Here is a 21,797-nt window from a genome sequence, read left to right as displayed (position 1 = left end):
CATCAGGTGTTAGGGCAGCTGAACTCCGAAATCCTGTCGGTTTCTTACCCTGACTGAGAGACTCCGTGGAACCTCTAACCCAGATATTCATAAGCAGGACCCATACATGGGTGTCTGGGAAGATGATGAGAGATCTTCGGGGGCTTCCTGGGCCCCCAAATTCTGTGTAAAGCCCTGTATGAGCTGATCACCTCATTGTGGTCCGCAGAGGGTTTGTCTTGTGTGTGTGTGTGGGGGGGGTTGTCTGGTCTTTCTTCCTCTCTCGAGGTAATGATAGTTTATGGTTATCCTACTCTGTATTATCATATAAGCTAGCCATTGTTTTGGAGATGAGCAATAGTGTATTCTCTTTCCGGTAATCTTCAGGGTGGCTTTACGGGTTTTTTTTGCTAACTCATCACCAACTGATTTTCTGAAGGCAGCTAGAAGACTAGCTAGAGGCGGAAGACGGCACTCCCAGAAGGAAAGTCACTTCTCCAAGTTTCCCCCTAGAGGAGCAGCAGCTACCAGGGGTGAGGGCTGGAGGGCCAGCTTCTCTGTTTCTGCTTCATCAGGTGAATGCAGTTGCCTTTCCGTATCCACCAGCCCATGGTGCAGTCAGGACTCCAGACCTGGTCATCGGTCCGTGGAGTACAGGGGCAGGCAAGCCGCAGGGGACTCACCGTAGGCGGGAAGCCAGAGCATGGTGTCCTGGTTGTCACCCTCAGCTCTGCAGTTCAGGGGACAAGCACCTCCAGCTGTGGGTGTTCTCCCCAAGTTCTTCTTTTTCCGTTCTCCCTCACCGGCCGATAGCGGGCATCTGCTCTGTGCCAGTACTCCGCCAGCCCCAGGGAAGCCATGTTGAACAAAACGGATCTGCCCTCAGGCGCCTGGGTGGCTCGGTTGTTAAGCGTCTGCCTTCAGCTCAGGTCCTGATCCCAGAGTCCTGGGATCGAGTCCCTGCTTAGCAGGGAGCCTGCTTCTCCCACTCCTACTCCCCCTGCTGGTGTTCCCTCTCTCTCTGAGTCAAATAAATAAGTAAAATCTTTAAAAAACAAACGAAAAAACAGGATCCACCATGTCTGCGTGGAGAGCACACGGCCTACGCTTACAGAAGTAAGGCTAGTGTTACTAAAGAGAGGATTCAAACAACACTAAAAAAGTGAATATTGGTACTTATGGGATGTTAGTTACATGGAGCTGTTTCTGCTATGACAGGTCCCTCCTAGACAGTTCAAGGAAATTCACGGCAGAAACTTTAAGGACCTCTCCTGGTAGCAATGATACTCTCCAACCGGGTGCGTTACTGAATCCTTCTCTATAAAAGGGCCCCCAGAACAGTTTTTCGAGGTTCCAGAATAACTCCCGAAGTAGTACTTGTGTTCCCTGCCGGAGAACACATCCCTGCTACAAGACTGGCAAACATGAGCCAGCATGGTGGAAATCTGGCAGGAAGAAAGCTCAGAAATTAGCACTTGGCCAGGCGTTATGTAACTCCTATGAAAATTTCAGACTAACAGCAAATACGTTTGCCAGAAGAGATGTTATTTGCCAAGCTCTGACTACCACCCTTGGAGAGCCGGTGTTTAACACCCACCTTCCCCACCCTGGGTCTGGCCAGGGGCTGGCTCTAGCACATTCCTTCAAGGTCACCCCATTCTGAAGGCGCTGAGAGGCAACTGTGGGCTTTGCACTATGGACCTGAGGCCGATTCACACAAGTACTCAGAGCAGACTTATATCCCAGTTCAACAGCATTTATGGAGCGCCTGCTGATTGCTACCTGCTTCCTGAGGCGCTGGCCCATGAAAGGGTGATCGAACACTGTCTCTGTCCTTGAGAAGCTCCCAGGGAGTGAAGAATCTAATGTGGTCAGGACAGTAGAAGAGGTAATGGCCATGGGGCTAAGGGAGCCCAGAGACAAGGGTGGGAGGAGGCTTTCTCAAGATCACCCTGAGCTGCAAGACGTTTCTTAGTGTCTGTGAGGACCTAGCAGCAAGGAGAGTGAGATACATTTGTGAAAGCACCACCGGTATTGAAGGCGCAAGGAAAGCTTAGACGAAAGGCGCCAAGGGAGCTGGTCAGACATAGAAGGGAATGAGAGAAGAGGTGACTGGAAGTCTCGGAGTGACCAACAGCATCTGTACTGTGGAGAGTGCTCTCCCTGCGGAGAGTGCGCGGGCCCTCATGGCTGCTCCTGCCGACCTCATTTCACAGAGCGGTGGGGGTAGAAGCCAGGCTCTGGCAGCTGGAGGGGCCACGGAAAGTGAGGAAGGAGAGGCAGGGAGCCTAGGCCAGTGCGGAGTTCCCAGCCAAGGCAGCTTTCTGGAATACACAATCTCGGGCTCCTCCTCAGAGATTCTGGTTCATTTGCTTCAGTGTGCGGGCCGCTGAGCTAGAGGGAACCACTGGTGCGAATACGCTTTCAGGAACCCGAGAAGGGAGGAAGATAGGGCGCCTCCGTGAGGTGGAGATGCAGGCTCCAGGAGGAGGTTTTTTCAGGGGAGAGGAGCTGATGGAGTGTAAGTGAAATGTTCGCCAAAGGGTTCTGGGTGAGGACGGAGACCGGGAATCTGGTGGCCGCGGTTGGTGCTGCTGGGAGTTTGCTCCAGGTTCTCTCAGGAGCCTCCAGTAGGGAGCAGAGAAGGTGGACTGTGGGATGATCCAAAGCTGGAGTTTTGTCTGGTAGGAGGGAGGAGTTGCTAAGAGCGGTACTACCCAAAGCCGTTCAGGTCATAGACCTGGGGCGCAGGGACATAGCAAAGGACACAAGGGGCCTGACATAAGGGACCTGACCGACGCTCTGACAGGGGAACCTGAAGACCACGGGAGGGTACAGGTCTATCAGGAATGCCCCTGGGGGAAGGCTGCAGACAGACAGTGGGCGCGCTTTCCACTGGCAGCAAATCCCTGGGAGCCATCTTGATGTGAGTCTAGGATGGAAAAATTCTCTGCGTGAAAATGCCTTGTGTGGGCCCAACTGTGAAATATAAAATTGCTTTCTCACCTGAAAACAACATGTAACTGGGTTTAGCATTTTATGCTTCAGATGACATGTAATATCCAGAGGCAATACCCTCCCCCCAGTGCTAGTCAAAGTAAAATCAGAAAATGCTCAGTGAAAAGGAAAAAAGAAAAAGAAAAAGAAAGAAAACAGCAGTAGATAAAGCCACAAACCCAAAGCTTCGGCAGAGGGAAGAGGGAAAAACTGCAGCAGAGACAAGCTTTGAGGTTGTGTGATCTATGAAAATTTATAGAAATGTTACCTCAAAAAAAAAAAAAAAATTCCAGGGTGCTTTATTTGCCAGCCACTGGAATGAAGACAAATTCCCACCCAGGGTGTTACTTTTAATTATCATTCTCTGTATGTTGTTTCTTAAAATAATAACAGGCATTCTAGAGATGATATACCAAGATGGCTTAATTAGGCGTCAGATGAGTACCTGTGCCCACGAGCCCCCTTACCGCTGGCTTCCTTATGCAAATCTGACTGACTTCTGAACCTGACTAGAAAAGCAGCAGACAGAATTGGAGCTGCTGGGCTGGCAGCACAGCTGGGCTGTCCCCATGGAGACCAGGCTCCCCCCCCGCCCCCCGCAAGGCACTCTTTCCAGTCCCCCAGCTTTCTTCCCCACCCTACACCCCCTTTTTTTCTTTACTGAGGTGAATGCAGAACACATCTGAGCCTGGGTCTCCCTCAGATGGTCTCCGCTCCGTGCCTTCCTGCTTTAGTGCGCACAGAGATCACCCGGGGAACTTGTTAATAGGCAGGTTCGGACTCCCTTGGTCTGAGGGGGAGCCTCTGGGGTCTGGTTTCTAAAAAGCCTCAGGGATGGTCCTGGGTCCACCCTTTTTCTAGCCACCTAAAAAGTTCGAGAAAGCTCTGTCTAGCCTCAAGTTTGTCACTTTTTTCCTTTTGGGACACCTGCCCCTCCCCTTTGTTCCCCTCCCCACTTCAGCTCTTCATTTCCCCATGCCTGGGCCTCTCTATAGGTCATTCTACAAAGAGCGCTTTCAGCCAAGGGCCTCCCTAGATAAGACAAGCTAACAATTTGATTTTAAAAAGTGAGAGGAGGGAAGTAACTCGATATTACAGTGTGTCCCTAAGGGGAACAGCCTGCTTCATTATGTTTATCACGTGGACCAACAGATCTACAGCCTTGGAAGGTCACAGTCGGAAAAGCTGAGTCCCAGACTGTGGGCTCCGTGGGCACTTGGGTGCCTCCAGGTCAAGAGGGTCCCTGTCCTCCCTGGCATGTCCGAAAGGCCTTCCAGAAATTGAGCTGGGATCTGTTTACGTAGAGCCAGCCCCGTCTTGCCTACTTCTTGGCTGAAGGCCTTAGAAGGTAATTTTCCTGTTGCCCCCAAGTCATTGCTTCTTCCGGAAGAGCTGTTCTTCTGCCATGAGTTGGCCATTCTGGTCATGGTCCTCTGATTCCGCTTCTCTATGTCCAGGGCTCGCTGTCTGGGATGCCCGCGTGGCACAAAGTTATCAAGAACTGTCACCTCCTCATTACACTTTCTGTGACTCCCATCGAGCTCACTGCCAGCCACATCCTTGAAGTCGTTTTCACACATGCTGTGGCTTGGCTGCATCTCCCTAGTCAGTAAGAATTGTAGTCCTTAGACTTCACGTTTGTGAGAATCAGTGTAACGCGACAGCTAAGATCAAAGGCTCTGGAACCAGACTGCCGAGGGGCGAAGCACTTCATGGAGAACCGTTTCACTGTTAGTTATCACCTTCGTGATTATCATCGTCCCCACTGTGCTAAGTGCTTTGCCCACAGTAACCATTTTAATCCCCAAGACAACTTCGGGGGACAAGGGCTAGAGTGTCCCAATTTTACAAGGAAGGAGAGGGAACCTCCGAAGATTCTTTTTCATGCCCAGGGTTGGAGTTACAATGTAAAGCGAGGCAATGTCCTTTGCTTTTTGGTTTTTGGCTTTTTTTGGACACAAATGGAGGACCATCTCCTCTGCCTTTATTCACCCATTTCATCTTCTAACCAGTGCTCTACCTCCCCTTGGCGCTGTGTTTCAGATTCCTGGTTCTGTTACCCCAAGCGCATCTGCCTCCCAGCTTCATGCTGTCTGTCCCAATTTGAGAAGAATACCTTCTCTGTCTTCATCTCGATCATCCACAGATCAGAGGCCACGTGACAGCTCCCTGTGGATTCTGCTCCCTGAAGCCCCGGGGCTCCATTTCCCAAAGCTCCCCCATGCCAGCCACTCTGTAACCTGGTCATGGAAGCCCAGGGGGAACCCCGGGGATGATTCATATTTGAATATATCTGTATCTGGCTCCTAGTGAACATACTTCATCTTGCCTTCCAAGACTCCATTTGATTCCAGGGTTCTTCCCAGGACAGAGGGCAGCTCCTAAATATATAGTTTGTGAAACTGACCCTCCAGGCAGGGCCAGTTGCAAAGACTGAGTCGCATGCAGGTCTGCAGAACACACAAACCAGGGGTGACTGATCAGGTCCTGCAGATAAAGAGACCTAGGAGGTTGGCTCTGCATTTCAAGGCTCCCTTCCTTCTGACTCCACAGGCCTTCTATGTCCCGACTAAACCACAGGAGGGTGAGCAGCCGTGGCAGTCAATATTTCCGTGTAGGGAGAGTCTCCTTGGAAGGGAGGCTGGTGCGTGCCTTGAAACTTAAATCGTAGGTTTATTTAGGGCAATTTGCAAGAAAGGGGAGAACTGATGGACATCACAGGGGCTAGATCCCCCACATAAAGCCATTTCTTGGTGCTGACCAGAAAGGCTGGACTGATTTCTTCCCTCTCCCCTCTACTGGTTCTGTTCTCTGATCCTGGGCCATCAGTGCAGTTTGGCTCCCTTTAATTACCACCCTTCTTGGCTTCCTGTGACCCATGACCTGGGAGCCTCTTGGCGTGGCTCTTGGAGGACAGCAGGAAGCCATGGGTCTGCCATGAGACTGAGCTCCCTAATTATGCCACTGTCATCGGAGCCCACCCAAGCTACTGTGAACTGCAGAACAAGGAAAACATTTCTGCCCCAACATGTTCCCCTTTTGAAATCCTCAAGCAAATGCCGAACACTGTCTTCCTGTGTGGTCAGGCAGAAGGGCGGTCCCTCTCCTGCTGGAGCCATGAGGGACCATGGGCAAACCGAGCCTGGTGGATCCAGGAGAATTTGGGGAAGGCACTCTTGGTTCTCACAGATCGACGTCTGCCCTAGCAGTGCACGCAGTCTTGGGCAGCGGGTGCCCCAGGATGAAAGTGATGGGGACAGCTGAGGGAGCTTCCGCTGGGAATGGAAAATGCCTCTGACCTTAGCGAGTCCTTGGTATGATGTTGAATGCCTAAATACTGATATTGATACATTATCAGGAAAACAAAGTGGTTAAAGCATGGACCTGAACCCTCACTGGTTAGGTTTAAATCCAGCTCTGTGACATTGGATCATTTATTTAACCTCTGGAAATCTCATGCATAAGCTAAAGGTAATCACTGGACCTACTTCATTGGTCACAAAGATTAAATGACATATTACAGATGCGGTGCATAGCACAGCTCCTGGCATTTCATAAAAGCTTTGTAAGGATTAACTGCTATTATTCCCATTTTCATCACCATCGCCGCCATTTCTGAGTGTCGACTGTATATATCAGCCACATACACGCGTTAGCTCATTTCACTACCCTTTGAAAGAGGGGTCATGCCTCAGTTATGCTTCAGTTATGCCTCAGTCGAGGAAACGGACATCTGGAGAGGTTAATTAGGCTGCGCCGAGCTAAGCAGGTAAGTCACTGGCAAGTCAGGGTTTGGAGCCAAGTCTTCCTAACACCAGAGTCTATGCTGTTCTCACCGCTGGCCATGTCCCATGGAAACAGCTCTGTTACAGAGTACTTCCTGTCCAGTGGGTAGGAATGCAGAGCATTTTACGTGCCTTACTTGTTTAATTTTTATAATCCCGTGAAGTAGATACTCTTATCCCCGGTTTACAGATGAGGAAAGCAAGGTTCAGAGAAGCTAAGCAACCTCCACACATTTTTACGATGAAGAATTTAAATCCAGGCTGCCTGACTCTTAAAATCCATTCTAATATCTGTGGAGTGTGACTGCCAAGCAAGTGAGCAAAGGTGCTGCTTCTTGGGGGTTGAGAACAGCCCTTGGTGACCTTGACTCCTGCTAACCACTGTGACCCAGGGGGACACAGTTTGCCTGTTCAGCACCCATTTTCTGAGCTGTCGTTAGGGGCAATTTCCACTTTCTCTGATCCTTCACTTTCCTGCAATTTCTGTAAGCTGTTGATTCGCTCAGATGAAGACAAGCTCCTGAGTATTTCATGGATTTGTTTACTATACATCCTGCAAGAATATGGAGGCTAGATAGTCCAGAAGGAGGCCCTGATATATTGTGCAAAGCCTTTGCCACGTTGCTGGAGGAGGAGTCTGCCAGGGGACCCCCAGACTGCATTTCTTGACGTAACCTGAGGTTATGTGACTAGAACATTCCAAATGTGCATTTCAGTATCAGGTCATGAGAGGGCAACTTGTTCGGTGAGGAATAGTGGTCTAGGCAGAACAGACTCACCGACCTGGAAATTAGGGCTTCTTAACTAGTCATGCATGGCTGGTCCTCAGAGGTTCTGAGAACATTCTTTTACATTTCGATGCATTTTCCTAGAGAGTGAGCCCATAACTTTTACAATATTCTCAAAGGAGTGCATGACTCCAAAACCAGTTTAAAAACTATAGTTCTGGGGGCGCCTGGGTGGCTCAGTGGGTTAAAGCCTCTGCCTTCAGCTCAGGTCAGAATCCCAGGGTCCTGGGATCGAGCCCCCACATCGGGCTCTCTGCTCAGCGGGGAGCCTGCTTCCTCCACTCTCTCTGCCTGCCTCTCTGCTTACTTGTGATCTCTGTCTATCAAATAAAATCTTAAAAAAACAAAACAAAAACTATAGTTCTGGATTTAAAAATCACTAAGGAAGGAAGCTTCAAAAAAACAAAACTAAACCAAGAAAACTCAGAATCCTTTTTTAAATGAAAATGGCAATGCTCCCTAGAGGCAGAAATGCACCTTCCTTTTGCATCAATGATTTATGCGACAATGAATAAGTGTTCTGTTTGTTCTCTCTGTTCTCTATTTCTGGAGGGGTTGGGGTGGGGAGAGAGAGAGAGTGTGTGTGTGTGTAACAGAGAGACAGCACTTTGTGCCAGGTCCTAACCTAGAGATAGATTCCTTCATATCATTCTCTTAATTCAACCCACAATGTCTGTTTTAGGTAGACACCAATATTAACTCTATTTTATAAATAAAGAAATTGAATCTTACAGAGGCATAGAAACTCACTCAAGGTCAGTTAGTCTGTCTAAATCCTAAGATGTCTTCCATCTGTAAATCAAAATATAGGACAAATCATAGAAGATAATTTTCAAATAATATACTTAATTTTTAAAATATTTCTTTTAAGATTTTTTTAATGGAGAAGGAAATGGAAAAAACGTCTCCTCTCACCCAGATTTTTCTAGAAATTCTATGCCAGATTTTCTTTTCTCTCTCTTTTTTTCCTCTCTTCCCAAAATAACTTTTAATTGTTATTATAAATAAGACTTTGCTGAAGGACTGTCCAGGGGGACTATGGTTTTATGGGTCCCCTTGTGTCACTGGGTTGTGTGAAGATGAGAGAGAAAGGCGACCAGCCAGGAAGGGGCTAAAAATGAATGAATGTGGAGGCGCAGTGACTCTTGCAATGACCATCTGTTCATCTTCTCAGAGAGTCAGGCAGGGCCACCAGGCAGAGCAAAGAGCTGTTTCTGATGATGAGAAATTAAAAGCATTAAATTAAAATTCACCCCAGGTGGATTTTCTCAGTCAGACACTGAGAGAGTGTTCATGCCCAGATGTTACAAAAAACCATTTCACTGCAGTCAGTGTTTGATCAGAAGTTCAAAGGACTAAATTCACCTTCTACTCCGTTTCTTAAGTCGTTTGCCCTCCAAATTTAGTCAGAGCTCGGAGTCTCTAGGATATGTGTAATATAAATGCATCTTGCCTACACTCTAGATATAACTTCACAGGGACAGGAGTCCATTCCTATGCTTGTTCTGACCTGCACCCTATCCACTGAGCCAGTCCCGACTTATCCCTCAAGATAAACTTGAGGGTGCCTGGGTAGCTCAGTGGGTTAAGCCTCTGCCTTCAGCTCAGGTCATGATCTCAGGGTCCTGGGATCGAGCCCCATGTCGGGCTCTCTGCTCAGCAGGGAGCCTGCTTCCCCCCCCCTCTCTGCCTGCCTCTCTGCCTACTTGTGATCTCTGCCTGTCAAATAAATAAATAAAATCTTAAAAAAAAAAAAAAAAGATAAGCTCCTGTCACCACCTCTGGAAGCCCTTTCCTGAACCCCATAGCCACACTGGGGGCTGCTTCTCCCTGCTCCACGAGAGCCCACTGGATGCCACTCTCACTGCCTTGGTCACACTCTCCTGTCAGTGTTAATTTTTTTATCTGTCTCGTTCACCAGATTGTATGCTCTCTAAGGTCAGTTTTCATGTCTGGTACCTGAAAGCTACTAAAAAATACGTGAACTAACAACTTTGGGTCGCCCCCCCCTCCCAAAAGTAATTATGAGGATTAGTGTTCTTAAGGTAGAACCAATGAAAGACACTTCTGACCATGTGATAAAGGGAGGGGAGGGGGGCATTAACCTCTTGTCAAGACTAGTCAGGTGCCAAGGGGTGAAAACATCATACTAGTTATCTATTGCTATATAATAAATTATTCCACATTTCCTGTATGATTTGTTGTTGTTTCTGTGGTCAGGGATTTAGACAAGGCAGAGCTTGTGTCTGCGTGCGATGTCTGGGGCTCATTCACTCGAATGCTGGCTAGAGGCTGGGGGCCTAGCTGAGGCTCTCTGCCAGAACATCCCACAGGTGGCCTTTCACTGTGACTTGAACTTCCTTACAATATGGCAGCTGGCTTCCAAGGACAAATAACCTGGAGAGCAAGAGCCAATCCAAAACCACTTTGTATTTATAACCTGACCTCAGAAATTGCATAGCATCATCTGTGCTGTCGTCTGTTGGTTGAAGCAGTTACAAGGGTCGTTCCTGGTTTAAGGTAGGGAAGAGACTCCACCTCTCAGTGAAGGAGTATCAACATCAGGTTTAAGTAGAGCCTGTGGAATGGGACACATACTGGTGTGGCTGTCTTTGAAAAGTGAAATCTGCCCCAAGCTATCATGGGGAAAAGGCCAAAGTCCGTATAATAGAATACATATAAGAACCCCTCATGTGAGAAAAGAGATAGGAATGAAGGCACATGGGTTGCGTGAAGGCAGTGAGTTTTTCCTTTGCTGCCAGAAGCAGGTGATTCTAACTCTGTCAGGAATGCAAGTAGGAAAAGGAAGACTTAACACCTTGCGAGGGAGATCTGGAATGGTAGAGAGTCCTGTTTCCAGTTCATTGGTCGACATCATCTTCTTGCAAGGCTGGGGCAGCTATAGTTGCCAGAGCGATACGTCAGTTGAGGTCGCCTGTGGACATCAGCTCATTCCTGGCTCACTGGCATCCCAACACCACTCTTGTCATAGCCCCTCATTATTTCATTGTCCATATTGGGGATGTGACTCTCAGCTTCTTCTTGACATCCTCTCTTCCGATGATCTTGTCCCCCAAACTTCTCCGTTAGTCAGTCCCATGGTCTTTGGGGCATACCCTTGACTTTGTCATCACCTCTTATTGTAGCCATCGACAGTCTCTATTTAAGATGTCTCTGTCAGCCCCAGCAATTCTTTGATGCCACACAAACCTCTAGTCCCTTGCTTCTACCATCCTTTCACTGCCCCTTGCCTGCTCAAGAGCTGGCTCCCACCTGCTTAAATCAGAACTCCATCATTAGACTCACCCCTTTGCACATGCTCTCCACTCCCTCAGCCCCCTCCCTCTCCTGTGTATTCTGACAAACCCCACCCGCCACACCCTCCACAGCTACCACCAAGCAGGGACCAGTCTCACCCTAAATTCATGACAGTAACCTCAGGTGAGTCTGCCATGGGCCCAGCAGGCAGGCTTTCCTTGGAATGGGGAAGTGGAAATGCCACCTTGGGCTGCTCGCCTGCCCCCAGAGCTGTGACCCCAGCTCTCTGGGTCAGAGCCCACCATCCGCCAGGCACTACAGCATTGCTGCTCAGACCTCCGTGCACACCCAGCCAGCCTGCAGGAGCATTAAGAAACCCCCTTCAGAAAACAGCTTCTCTCTGCCGACACCCCAGCTTTCTGGTAACTTCAAAACAAGCTGGTGAGGTGACATCCCCTCTGAGGGCACCCTTTCCATTTCCGCCTCATTTTCTGTACACTCAGCATTGCTGAGAGAGCTATTTTGACATCTTCTATTCTTAGCACCAAAGCACAAAGTCACATATGCAGATAGACCAAAATTAGAAGAATAGCACATTGATTTTTCCAAATTCTTTGAAGAATCAAGAACACTTAGGGGGTTGGGTGGGAGGGGTAACCAAGTCACTCCGGGGTGAGGAGGAGCCTGGAGACCTTGACACTATGGAGATGTGTCACCTTGGGCAAGTCCCTTTAGCTGTCTGGGTCCCAGTCTTAATCATTTGCATAGCAAGGGGACTGGATGAGGTAATTCCTAAGGCCCTTCCTGTAGATCTTTCATTCTGACTTGGCCACGGGATGCTACAATATTCACAGTTGTCCCTGTTTTTTCTGCCTCTACTTCATTCATTCATCAATTTTTCAATCAAGTGAAGGCTTGCTTCATGCTCAGAAGGTATAAAGATAAAAAGGACACAATCCCTGCCCTCTAGGAACTTGATAAAATCCTACGATTATGCCTGATGTGATCAATGTTTTGAAGAAAGAATATTCAAAGTGTGATAGGAACCAAGTAGAAAAGGACATTAGTTCTAGCTGTGGAGGCTGCAATCTTTCACAGAGGAAATGGTGTGGGAGAGTAAGTATTCTTAAGCAACTTTGCCAGGGTGTGGTGGAGATAGGCACAGAGAGGACATTTCAGTTATGAGAAAGGACCCAAAGGCATAGCGACTCTGGGGGACAAATCTCAAGTTTTCCATATGCTCAATGATTAGGTACATGTGTCAGGGCATGAGGCTGGCAAAAGGGAAATTGGAATCCTCCCTCTTTTTTTTCTTCTCATTTAGCAAAAATCTCATTTTAGAATTATCCCAAGATTCTCATTTTTAAGTCAGGGCTTCTCTGCCATTCTGAAGTCTTACCCCCTCTAGGCTCTCCTTTGTGTTACATATGGTGTCGTGAAATTTGGCCTGTTTATTTATGCCATCCCCCTGAAACCATTTATCATTTATCAAATATCTCCTATAATGTATAACGCAGCAGATAATAGCTTCATTTTACAAAGAGAAAAGTTAACAGAAGCACTGATTTGTGGATGGCTCAGAATCAGGTAAACAGAACCTGAAATACACCCTCACTCCCTCCTTTGGGAAAACTGCTAGGCTTTCTTGTTATCTTAAAGTCAAGAGAAATATGTAATCTTGACCGACTTGTGCAGTGTTACACTGAGACTGTCATAAGGGTTAGATTCTGAGTCAGGCACAACCTAAAAGCACTAAATATTGTGAATACCATATAAGGTTAGGGAAAAAGCATAACACAAGTTAATACTTAGAATATGGGTTCGTAAGACTAACAGCTGCTGCTTTTTCACAGACTAATTGTTTCATAAGGAAAATTTAACCTTTTTAAAAATCAGTGTGGGAGTTGGTTGGTCACCCAGACTTCACCAGACAGTAGCAGCCAGGTGAGTGAGTCATTACCATCCAGGATTTGGCCTTTGGCCTGAACTTTTTGAACAAAAAAGTTCAACTATTCATTCTCCCAGAACTGATCACAGTTTAAAGGGATGACTCTGAATTTAGAGGTTTATAAAGCAAGCTCTTTATATTGTGTCTCTAGCGCCATCTACTGGGAAACAAAAGTGACTTTATTAGGATTCTTAACCGTTGAAGCATCAGAAACCCAAGTCACGTAGCAAAGAGAAAGGGTGAGAAAAGAAAAGCTTGGTGGATTCTAAGAAACAGAGGATTAAGTATATTATTTTGAAGTTACTTATATATAGATATAACCACTAAAACAAAATTACAAACGTACGAACTTACAAGACACACACACACACACACACACAGAGACCATATAGTAGAAGATTTTAAAAAGCAAGCAACAGGGGCATCTGGGTGGCTCAGTGGGTTAAAGCCTCTGCCTTTGGCTCAGATCATGATCTCAGGGTCCTGGGATCGAGCCCCGCATCGGGCTTTCTGCTCAGCGGGGAGCCTGCTTCCCTCTTTCTCTCTCTCTGCCTGCCTCTCTGCCTACTTGTGATCTCTGTCTGTCAAATAAATAAATAAACTCTTTAAAAAAAATAAAAAGCAAGCAACAACAAAAATTCATAAACATGGAAAGCACAACAAAAAATGTAATGACAGAACTAAGAATAATTAGGACATATATATGTCATAGTAATGCCATAAAATGTCTCTATTAAACAAAGTCTCTCAGACTGAATCACAAAGCAAAACTCATCAGAATGCTGTGTGTAACCAAGTCGTACAGAAACATTAAAAATAGGAGATTTCAAAGCAAACCAAGCAAATGAAAGCCAAAGTGGCAGGAGTCTTAATCTTGGTATCAGTAAAGGCTGATTTCAGGACAGAAAGCATTAAATTACATAAAGGAGGGCACCTTGTAATGATAAAGGATGCAGTTTACAATGAGAGTTCACCGTATCTGACACCATAAAGAAAATCTCAGGTAGTTTCACAAAATAGGAGTAATACAGGCAAAAATGACCTAGAAATGTTTTAATTCTTAATAATTCTTGAGTAAAAAGGAAGTTCAAGCCCCTAAGCTAGTACTACCCAGAAAATAAGTAAATAATATATCATTAATATATATAATGGAAATAATATACATGACACATATTGGAATATATAATAATGGAGATATGATGTTGTAATTATGTATAATGGAAATTCCTGTATGTGGTATAAAGTCTGTTGCTCAGAAAAACATTGTGGCACTAAATACTTATATGAATCCAAAAAGTGAAAATAAATTAGTTAGGCATCTAATGCAAAATATTTGAAAAATAACAAAATAAACCCAAGAGAACAAAAGAAAAATTAATACAAATAAAATCAGAAATTATGATTTTGAAAAGAGGAAGAAAAATGTAGTACTAATACATAAATCCAAGAACTGCTTCATTGGAGGGGGAAAAAATTAAATAGATAAAGCATTAGCTAACCTATTCAATACACAAAGTTAGAAATGAGCACAGGCCAATAACCACAGATAGATGAAATTGAAAGGATCATAAGTTACTGTCTTCCTCGACTCTACAAATAAATGAGAGTAATATAGATGGAATGCATATGTTTCAAGAAAAATGTAAATTTGCAATTATAACACCAGAAAAGAAATTTTAAATTGTCAGATTATCACAGAAAAAATAGAAATATGAGTGCATATAGAATTGTCCAATGAAATACATAGGAATAAATTTAACAACAACCTCCAAGACAAACAGAATGAAAAGATGAAGGTGGAAACAGGCTCTATCTTTGTGTGTGTGTGCATGGGTCTGTGCTCACATACTTGGATACCCTTGTAAGGTCTCTGGAACCATGCGTCAGGAGCAAGCAACAGCAGTTACTTCTGTGGAAGGAAACGGGATCTGTGGGGAACAAAGATGAGACAGATTGTTTCGATTATGTAGTATTTTGTTATCTTTTACATTTGTTACCTTTTAAATTGATTACTTGTGGGTGCCTGGGTGGCTCAGTCCTTTGAACCTTTGGCTCAGGTCATGATCCCAGAGACCAAGGATCAAGTCCTGCATTAGGCTCCCCACTCAGCGGGGAGTCTGCTTCTCCCTCTGACCCTCGCTCCTCTCATGCTCTCTCTTTCTCTTACTCTCTTTCTCCCTCTCAAAGAAAATCTTTTTAAAATAAATAAATAAATCAATTACCCGTGCAAATAGTACCCATTCAAAAATTCTTTTTTCATACAAGCAGAGCCAAGGTGAAGGAAATAGATGGTTTTAAGGGGGTGTTTTCAAAAAGAATGCTACTTAGTTTCACCTAAAGCTGACTCTGGTTAACAGAAGGATTCTTCTGTGTGCTGCCCAAACTCTCTTGGTGGAATAATGGACATCAGATGCTGGGATGGTGTGGGCCAGGCCTCTGGGCCTCCCTTGAGTCGTTGGGATCCCAGGCATCCTTGAAGCTCTCTGTGAACTCACAGACTGCAGGCCTCATATACCAGGAAGACCATGTTTCTGAACAGCAGCTCCGAGTTTAAGAAAAGGTTGCTCTCTTTTGCCCAAAGATAGGAGATTCGTGTTTCCTGTTAGCAGAGCCAAATGTTTTGAACAGCTAAAGCTGGTTCTCCTTTTACTTGTATAAATCTTTTCGTGGTAGGGTACAAGTTCCTGATTGTTCTTAGCCTCCTAAGATTTCAGACCCACTTTGCGTGCTACCTCTCTCTTCTCTAAAAATAGCATAGAAGCTGAGTTCCTACAATATCTCCATCTGACCACATGAAAGGAAGGTAGTTCTCACCCTAAAAGAGTACGTTAACTAACTAGCGTTTGTATTCACCTTTAAATATGTGATACTATTCTAGGACAAGGGAAGACTTTTAAAGAAACGAAACTGGGCTTCCAGTTATAGAATGAATAAGTCACAGGAATAAAAGGCAGAGCATAAGAAACATAGTCCGTGGTATTGTAATAGCACTGGACGGTGACAGTCGGTGGCCACACTCATGGCGAGCACAGCATAATGTAGAGAGAAGCCGAGTCACTATGTTGCACACCTATAACGAATGCAAAATTGTGTGTTCACTATGCTCAAATTTTTAAAAAAGTTTTTAAAAATAAAGACAGAAACTAAACCGGATCACAGTGTCAGGCTCTGGAAATAGAGTCCCTCTCCACTTTCAAGAAAGCCTGGCCAGAGTACTCCAGCCTGCTGCCTTTTTCCCTGCCTCTTCCCACCAGGAGAAGTTGCTCCAGTGCAAGGAACTGCCTATGACCTGAGGAAGCCAGTGGAGCTTGGAAAACACCTGCAGGAGTTCCGTATCAATGGCTTTGACCACAATTTCTGTCTGAAGGGATCTAAAGAAAAGCACTTTTGTGCACGGTAGGTCCTTGTCACTTACTGCCTCCGTGGGGAAGAAGAGATCCCACCTCCTATGTGAGGAGCATCAGTAGCATTTTCTATGCTGCAGGGACCAAATACCACGTCCCCTGTCTTTTCAAAGCTCCTGGTCCTCCCCCTCCCCCACTAGGCCATTAGCCCTGGGCTCCCACCTGGCAGCCTGTCTCTCTTTGCTCCCTCTCTCCCCATCTGTGCCTGTTCTTTAAGGCACATTTTTGGGACAAAGCCTAATTCCTCCTGACTGAGGTCACCTCTGCTTTCCTTGAACTTCTGGAGTGCTTTGTACTTTGTTCACACGGGATTCGTGCCCGGTCTACTTCCTTGGAAAGTCAGAGACTGCACTTCTCCTGGAGCACTCACCAGCAGCGGCCTTGTGTGGGCATCTGTGTGCACTCTCCCTCCTCCTCACTAAATTCTGAGCTCCTCACACCGTCTCATCTCTTTGAGCCCCCAGCTCTGCCCTAGTGCCTGACACCATGCTTGGCTTCAGCAAATCATGTCTGTAGAACAAATGGATTTGAAATAAAGCAGAGAAAATGACAGACTCAGTGGAAACTTCAAAAGCCTTCTCTCCCTTAGAGCCCTGTCCAGTCCCTGCGTTCTTCCTGCTGGAGTCTGCTCTTCTCCTCTTGACTAATGCTCACACTTCTCTCTCTACTGCCCCCACCTCGAGGAGACTCTCCTGCCTTTGCTCCACTGCTCAAATCCTGGCCCTCCTCTTCCCAGACATCTTTCCCTGAAAGTCTTCATTGACCACACTCTGCTGGGATGTTTTACCTCTCAGTAAGAGGGTCAGACTGAGGCTTTTTTTTTTTTTTGAAGATTTTTTTTATTTATTTGACATATAGAGATCACAAGCAGGCAGAGAGGCAAGCAGAGAGAGAGAGGAGGAAGCAGGCTCCCCGCTGAGCAGAGAGCCCGATGCGGGGCTCGATCCCAGGACCCTGGGATCATGACCCGAGCCGAAGGCAGAGGCTTTAACCCACTGAGCCACCCAGGCGCCCCAAGACTGAGGCTTTTCTTTATCCGTATCCCTTTAACGCCAAGTACGGGACTGGGTAGGTACTCTCAGCTCTGTAGAGGTCTGGTTTTTGCTGTTGTTCTTTGTTTTTGTTGTTGTTGTTGTTTGTTTTTTTAAAAAGGAAACAGTGAATCTAGCAAAAACTGACAGTACATCTGTTCTCAGGGGAGATCTAACTAAAAAGCGCAGCCTGCTCGAGCCCCAGGAAAGGGGGATGTTTTAATTTAGAAAAGCATCTCTTCTCTTTCAAGACAAGGCTGGTAGCTTTGCCAGGCCAAGCAGAGAGCGCCAACTCTTTATGAGAAAGAATCTCAGCCCCTCCGGAACCTAAAAACTGCTTCTCTTCAACCTGGCTGCCCCTGACACACACACACCCCCCTATCTGGCCAGGGTGAGCCCTCCTCAGAGAAGCCAAGATCACAGTGAGAAGTCGCCAAGGATCCTCAGAATCACCTGCTCACGCCTCACCCCAGAGACTGCAATTTCCCATCATGCTCTTCTCACCTTTGTCTCCGTGTCCCTGCTCTGTGGCCGGGTCTGACTGCTGTCTCCGAGGTGGCTTCCCCATTTCTCCCTGTCCCTGCGAGCTTCTGCATCCCGTGTGGTCTGCCTTACCCCCAGGGTCCGTCATGCTGGCAGCGGGCGGGTGCTGGAGGTGTACACCACCCAGCCTGGGGTCCAGTTCTACACGGGCAACTTCCTGGACGGCACGCTGCAGGGCAAGAGGGGAGCCGTCTATCCCAAGCACTCTGGTTTCTGCCTGGAGACCCAGAACTGGCCTGATGCTATCAACCAGGTAAAGCTCCAGCTCGGCTTCTCAGGGGTGTTGTGCCCCAAGGTCACACTGTATGACAGAGGTCATGGCCCTCAGGTCTGTGTGATTCAAAGGTCCACGGAGCTTCTCTTCTCCCAGTCATGATAAGGAGAGCTTTAGCCAAGTCACTAACATAGCATTTTTATGTATTTAATCTGTTTTGTGCCTTCAAAGCCTTTATTCAGTTTAATGTTGCTCCTTGTCCATACCTGCTCATTTTCCGCAACCACACTTTTTTGGGCGGGGGAGGGGGGAGGAGAAAGAGAATCCTAAGCAGGCTCCATACCCAGCACAGAGGACACAGGGCTCCGATGTCACAGCCCCGGGACCATGACCTGAGCCGAAATCGAGAGTCAGATGCCTGACTGAGCCACCCAGGGCCCTCCTGCAACCACGGTTTTAAAATGATCCCATTTTCTCTTCCCGTTTGCTTACTGGTGACTTCTTTTTCTGGCCACTACCTGGAGTAGTGCCCCTCAAAGCAGCAGCTCTGCAGCTTGCTCCAGAATTTAAACTGACACACGGCCTCCTTCATCGGGAGTCCTGCTCTAACAGCGTGCTCAGTGATGGGTCTCCGGTTCTCTATCTCACTGCAAACCCATAGTAAACAGTCGTTACCTGGGCAGCTGGTTCGAGAGACCAGTCCGGAGCCATCCTGAATGGTGAAGGGTGCAGCCGGGCTGGAAGGCTAACCTGTCCTGTTTTTCCCTTCACAGCCCCATTTCCCTCCTGTGCTGCTGAGGCCCGGGGAGGAGTATGACCACACCACTTGGTTCAAGTTTTCTGTGGCTTAAGCATAAAGACATGACCTCTTCCAGGGCCAGGCCGGGAGCCCCTTCACAAGCCTGTCTCCTGCCCGGAGGGGAGATGAAGATTTAGAGGCTTTCAAAGTGATCCTGCGAATTAAAACCATGTAAAGGGTAGCTTCATAGTAATGAGTCTGAGTATTGATTTCCTTTCCCGGTGACTGGCTCCAGGTCGGGGCTAAGGAGCAGCTCTCTCCTCTGTGTGGTTAAGAGGACCCACCCATTAATGTCATCTCCTGAGCCCCAACCCTAGCCCAGAAGAGGTACCCACACCCCTTGTACTGGGTTGGCTCTGTCTCTCCACCCTGTTGCCACCTTCTGCTTTTTACCCTTTCTTTGATCCTACTCTTTCCTCTTTTTGTCCTCCTCCTCTGCCTCCTCAAACCACCTCGCCCCCATGCAGTACTGTGGCCTTTTCAGTCCCTGAGCTCCTGTACCATGCTGGCAGAGGGGCCTGTCTGCCCTGGGAAGGCTGGAGATGCCTGAGAGGGAGGGAGCTGGGGCTTCGGGAGAGTAAATGGCCCTCGTAAAAACACAAGGCTGGGAACAGCTTTAGTCAGGACTTGACATCAGGTCATGCACATTCAAGTCCCCCTTTTTTTTTTTTAAATATTTTATTTATTTGACAGACAGAGATCACAAGTAGGCAGAGAGGCAGGCAGAGAAAGAGGGGGAAGCAGGCTCCCCGCGGAGCAGAGAGCCCGATGCAGGGCTCGATCCCAGGGCCCTGGGATCATGACCCGAGCCGAAGGCAGAGGCTTTAACCCACTGAGCCACCCAGGCGCCCCTCAAGTCCCCTCTTTGCTCCATTTCAGCTTGCCAGGGCATTCCTGGGGTCATGGATGGGCAAAGGGGGGGTCTGACCTTCCTCTCTTTGGACTAAGCTTTCTTCCCAGATTCACGTTTGTAAGAAGTATGAGTCTGAGTCTGGGTTTAGGTTTCTTAAAGATGTCCCTTAAAGGGCCAGGTCAAAATACCCAGAAAGAGTCTGTAATTTTGATTCTCTGCCTTTGGGATTGAGAAAGTCCCAGCCCAGCCAAGGCGTGGGCAGCCAACAAGCCACTGGAGACAAGAGCCGCGTTAGTGTGGAGACGGGGCCTGAGGACCGCACACTGCACCTGGAGCGAGAAGTCGTGTTATGTAGATGAGGCCGGGGCTCCCCGCTTTCCTGAGCAATTGAATTACTAGCTGTGGGTTTGGGTTGGTGGTTGGTTTATGGTTTTTAAAGAAATGTATCTTATACTTTTGTATACTAGCAACCAGTTGAAATAAAAAAGCTGTACCTTCAGAAGACTCCCCATCTCCTCACTCATTTTTAAAGCTGTTGGACATGGACCTTTGGGAAATGGTGTGTTCTGGATTCCGCTGTGCTCTCCAGTATAAGCGCCAGCATCTTCCTAGAAGAAAGCCACCTAACTGGCAGCCTCTTGAGCTTCCTATACTCCCTCTTTCTTAGCAACAATAAACCAAAAATAGTGTTCATTTTTAAATTCATTTCATTATGGATTTTCTGGATACCTATTGTGTCCACAATTCTCTGCTGAGTCTTTTAAGGAATTCACTGTCTAAGATACAGTGTCTCTCCGGGGAAGACTAATAGTGACAGTAAGATATGTAGAATTGCACCACGACAGACCAAACCCTGAGCGCTAACTTTGCTAATGGCATTTATTACATGGGCAATCTAATTTCACTCAGCCTCTCGGCCTCTATTTTTCTCACCTGTGAGGCAAAGGGATTAGACTTGAAGTATCTGGAAGGTAAAATCTATTTCTGCAGGGCTAGAATGAAAACTGGCCACTAGTCAAATTCTTTTTCCACCGGCCCTTCCCTGTGCCTGTGACAGAAAGACCTCACAAAGTGGACAACAAATGCCTAAGCCAGCCAGAGCACTGAGCAACAGACACAGAGGGCCAGGAGCTGTGGTCCCGTTTCTCTTCGTGGTTGGGTCTGAGCAGGCAGTGGAAGGAGACTCTGGACAACTTTTTTTTTTTTCCCCAAGATTTTATTTATTTGAGAGAGAAATCATAGAAGCAGAGGGAGAGGGAGAAGCAGGCTCCCCACCAAGCAAGGGGCCCAATGCAGAGCTTGATCCCAAAACCTTGAGATCAAGACCCAAGCCTAAGGCAGACGCTTCACCTACTTAGCCACCCAGGCGCCCCCCTCTGGACAATTCTTACACTGTAACAATGTTGCCAGGATTCTCCTTAATGGCTTGTCTTCATTTTGATTCCCAGAAGTATGATTGAAGATATTATTTCATCTGACCCTTACAACCTGCAATGAGATAGCAAAAGCCTCATTAAAAACAAGAGGTCAGCCCCTGGGGCAAATAATACATTATATGTTAATAAAAAAAACAAACCAAACAAACAAGAGGTCAGGGCGCCTGGGTGGCTCAGTGGGTTAAAGCCTCTGCCTTCAGCTCAGGTCATGATCCCAGGGTCCTAGAATGGAGCCCTGCATTGGGTTCCCTGCTTGGTGGGGAGCCTGCTTCTCCCTCTCCCTCTATTGTTACCCTTGCTTGCTCGCTCATTCTCTCAAATAAACCAAATCTTAAAAAACAAAACAAAAACAAGAGGTCACTAGCTGGAGAAAGTAATAGTGCCAGAGAGTTGCAGATCTAGAACATAAGCTCTTCAATAAGAAACCCAATGTTAAAAAAGAACAAAAACAGCCCAACATCTGTTCCAGTGGCACTACACTCCAAAAAAAGTCCTCAGTTTTTCCTTTCAGAGGGAAAAATCTAACATCGATAACATACAATATTGATAAGTGAAGAATTTTTACTCCATCACCATTAGTAGCAATGTAGATTAAGATCTTTTTTGGAGGGAAATTGGCAGAATCTATCAATATTGGCAAACTTGCAAAACTCATGATGGAGCAATTCTACTTTTAGAAATCTTTAATATGGGGCGCCTGGGTGGCTCAGTTGTTAAGCATCTGCCTTTGGTTCAGGTCATGATCCCAGGGTCCTGGGATTA

At 46.9% G+C, this 21,797-nt stretch overlaps 1 protein-coding gene across 1 annotated transcript in view; it reads left to right on the top strand.

Annotated features, from left to right (window-relative positions):
* GALM (galactose mutarotase) overlaps positions 1–20,103 on the top strand; it is a 51,291-nt gene extending 31,188 nt beyond the window's left edge. Inside the window, exons 5-7 of the mRNA XM_080814583.1 lie at positions 16,010–16,151; positions 17,812–17,986; positions 18,721–20,103. Of these exons, the coding sequence (XP_080670709.1) occupies positions 16,010–16,151; positions 17,812–17,986; positions 18,721–18,798 (395 nt within the window). The 3' untranslated portion in view covers positions 18,799–20,103. The remainder of the gene's footprint in view (positions 1–16,009; positions 16,152–17,811; positions 17,987–18,720) is intronic.
* The last annotated feature ends 1,694 nt before the right edge of the window (positions 20,104–21,797 follow it).

This window comes from Martes martes (genome assembly GCF_963455335.1).
Source record: "Martes martes genome assembly, chromosome: 9".
Lineage (NCBI taxonomy): Eukaryota > Metazoa > Chordata > Mammalia > Carnivora > Mustelidae > Martes > Martes martes.
This window is presented reverse-complemented; position numbering and strand designations above follow the sequence as displayed.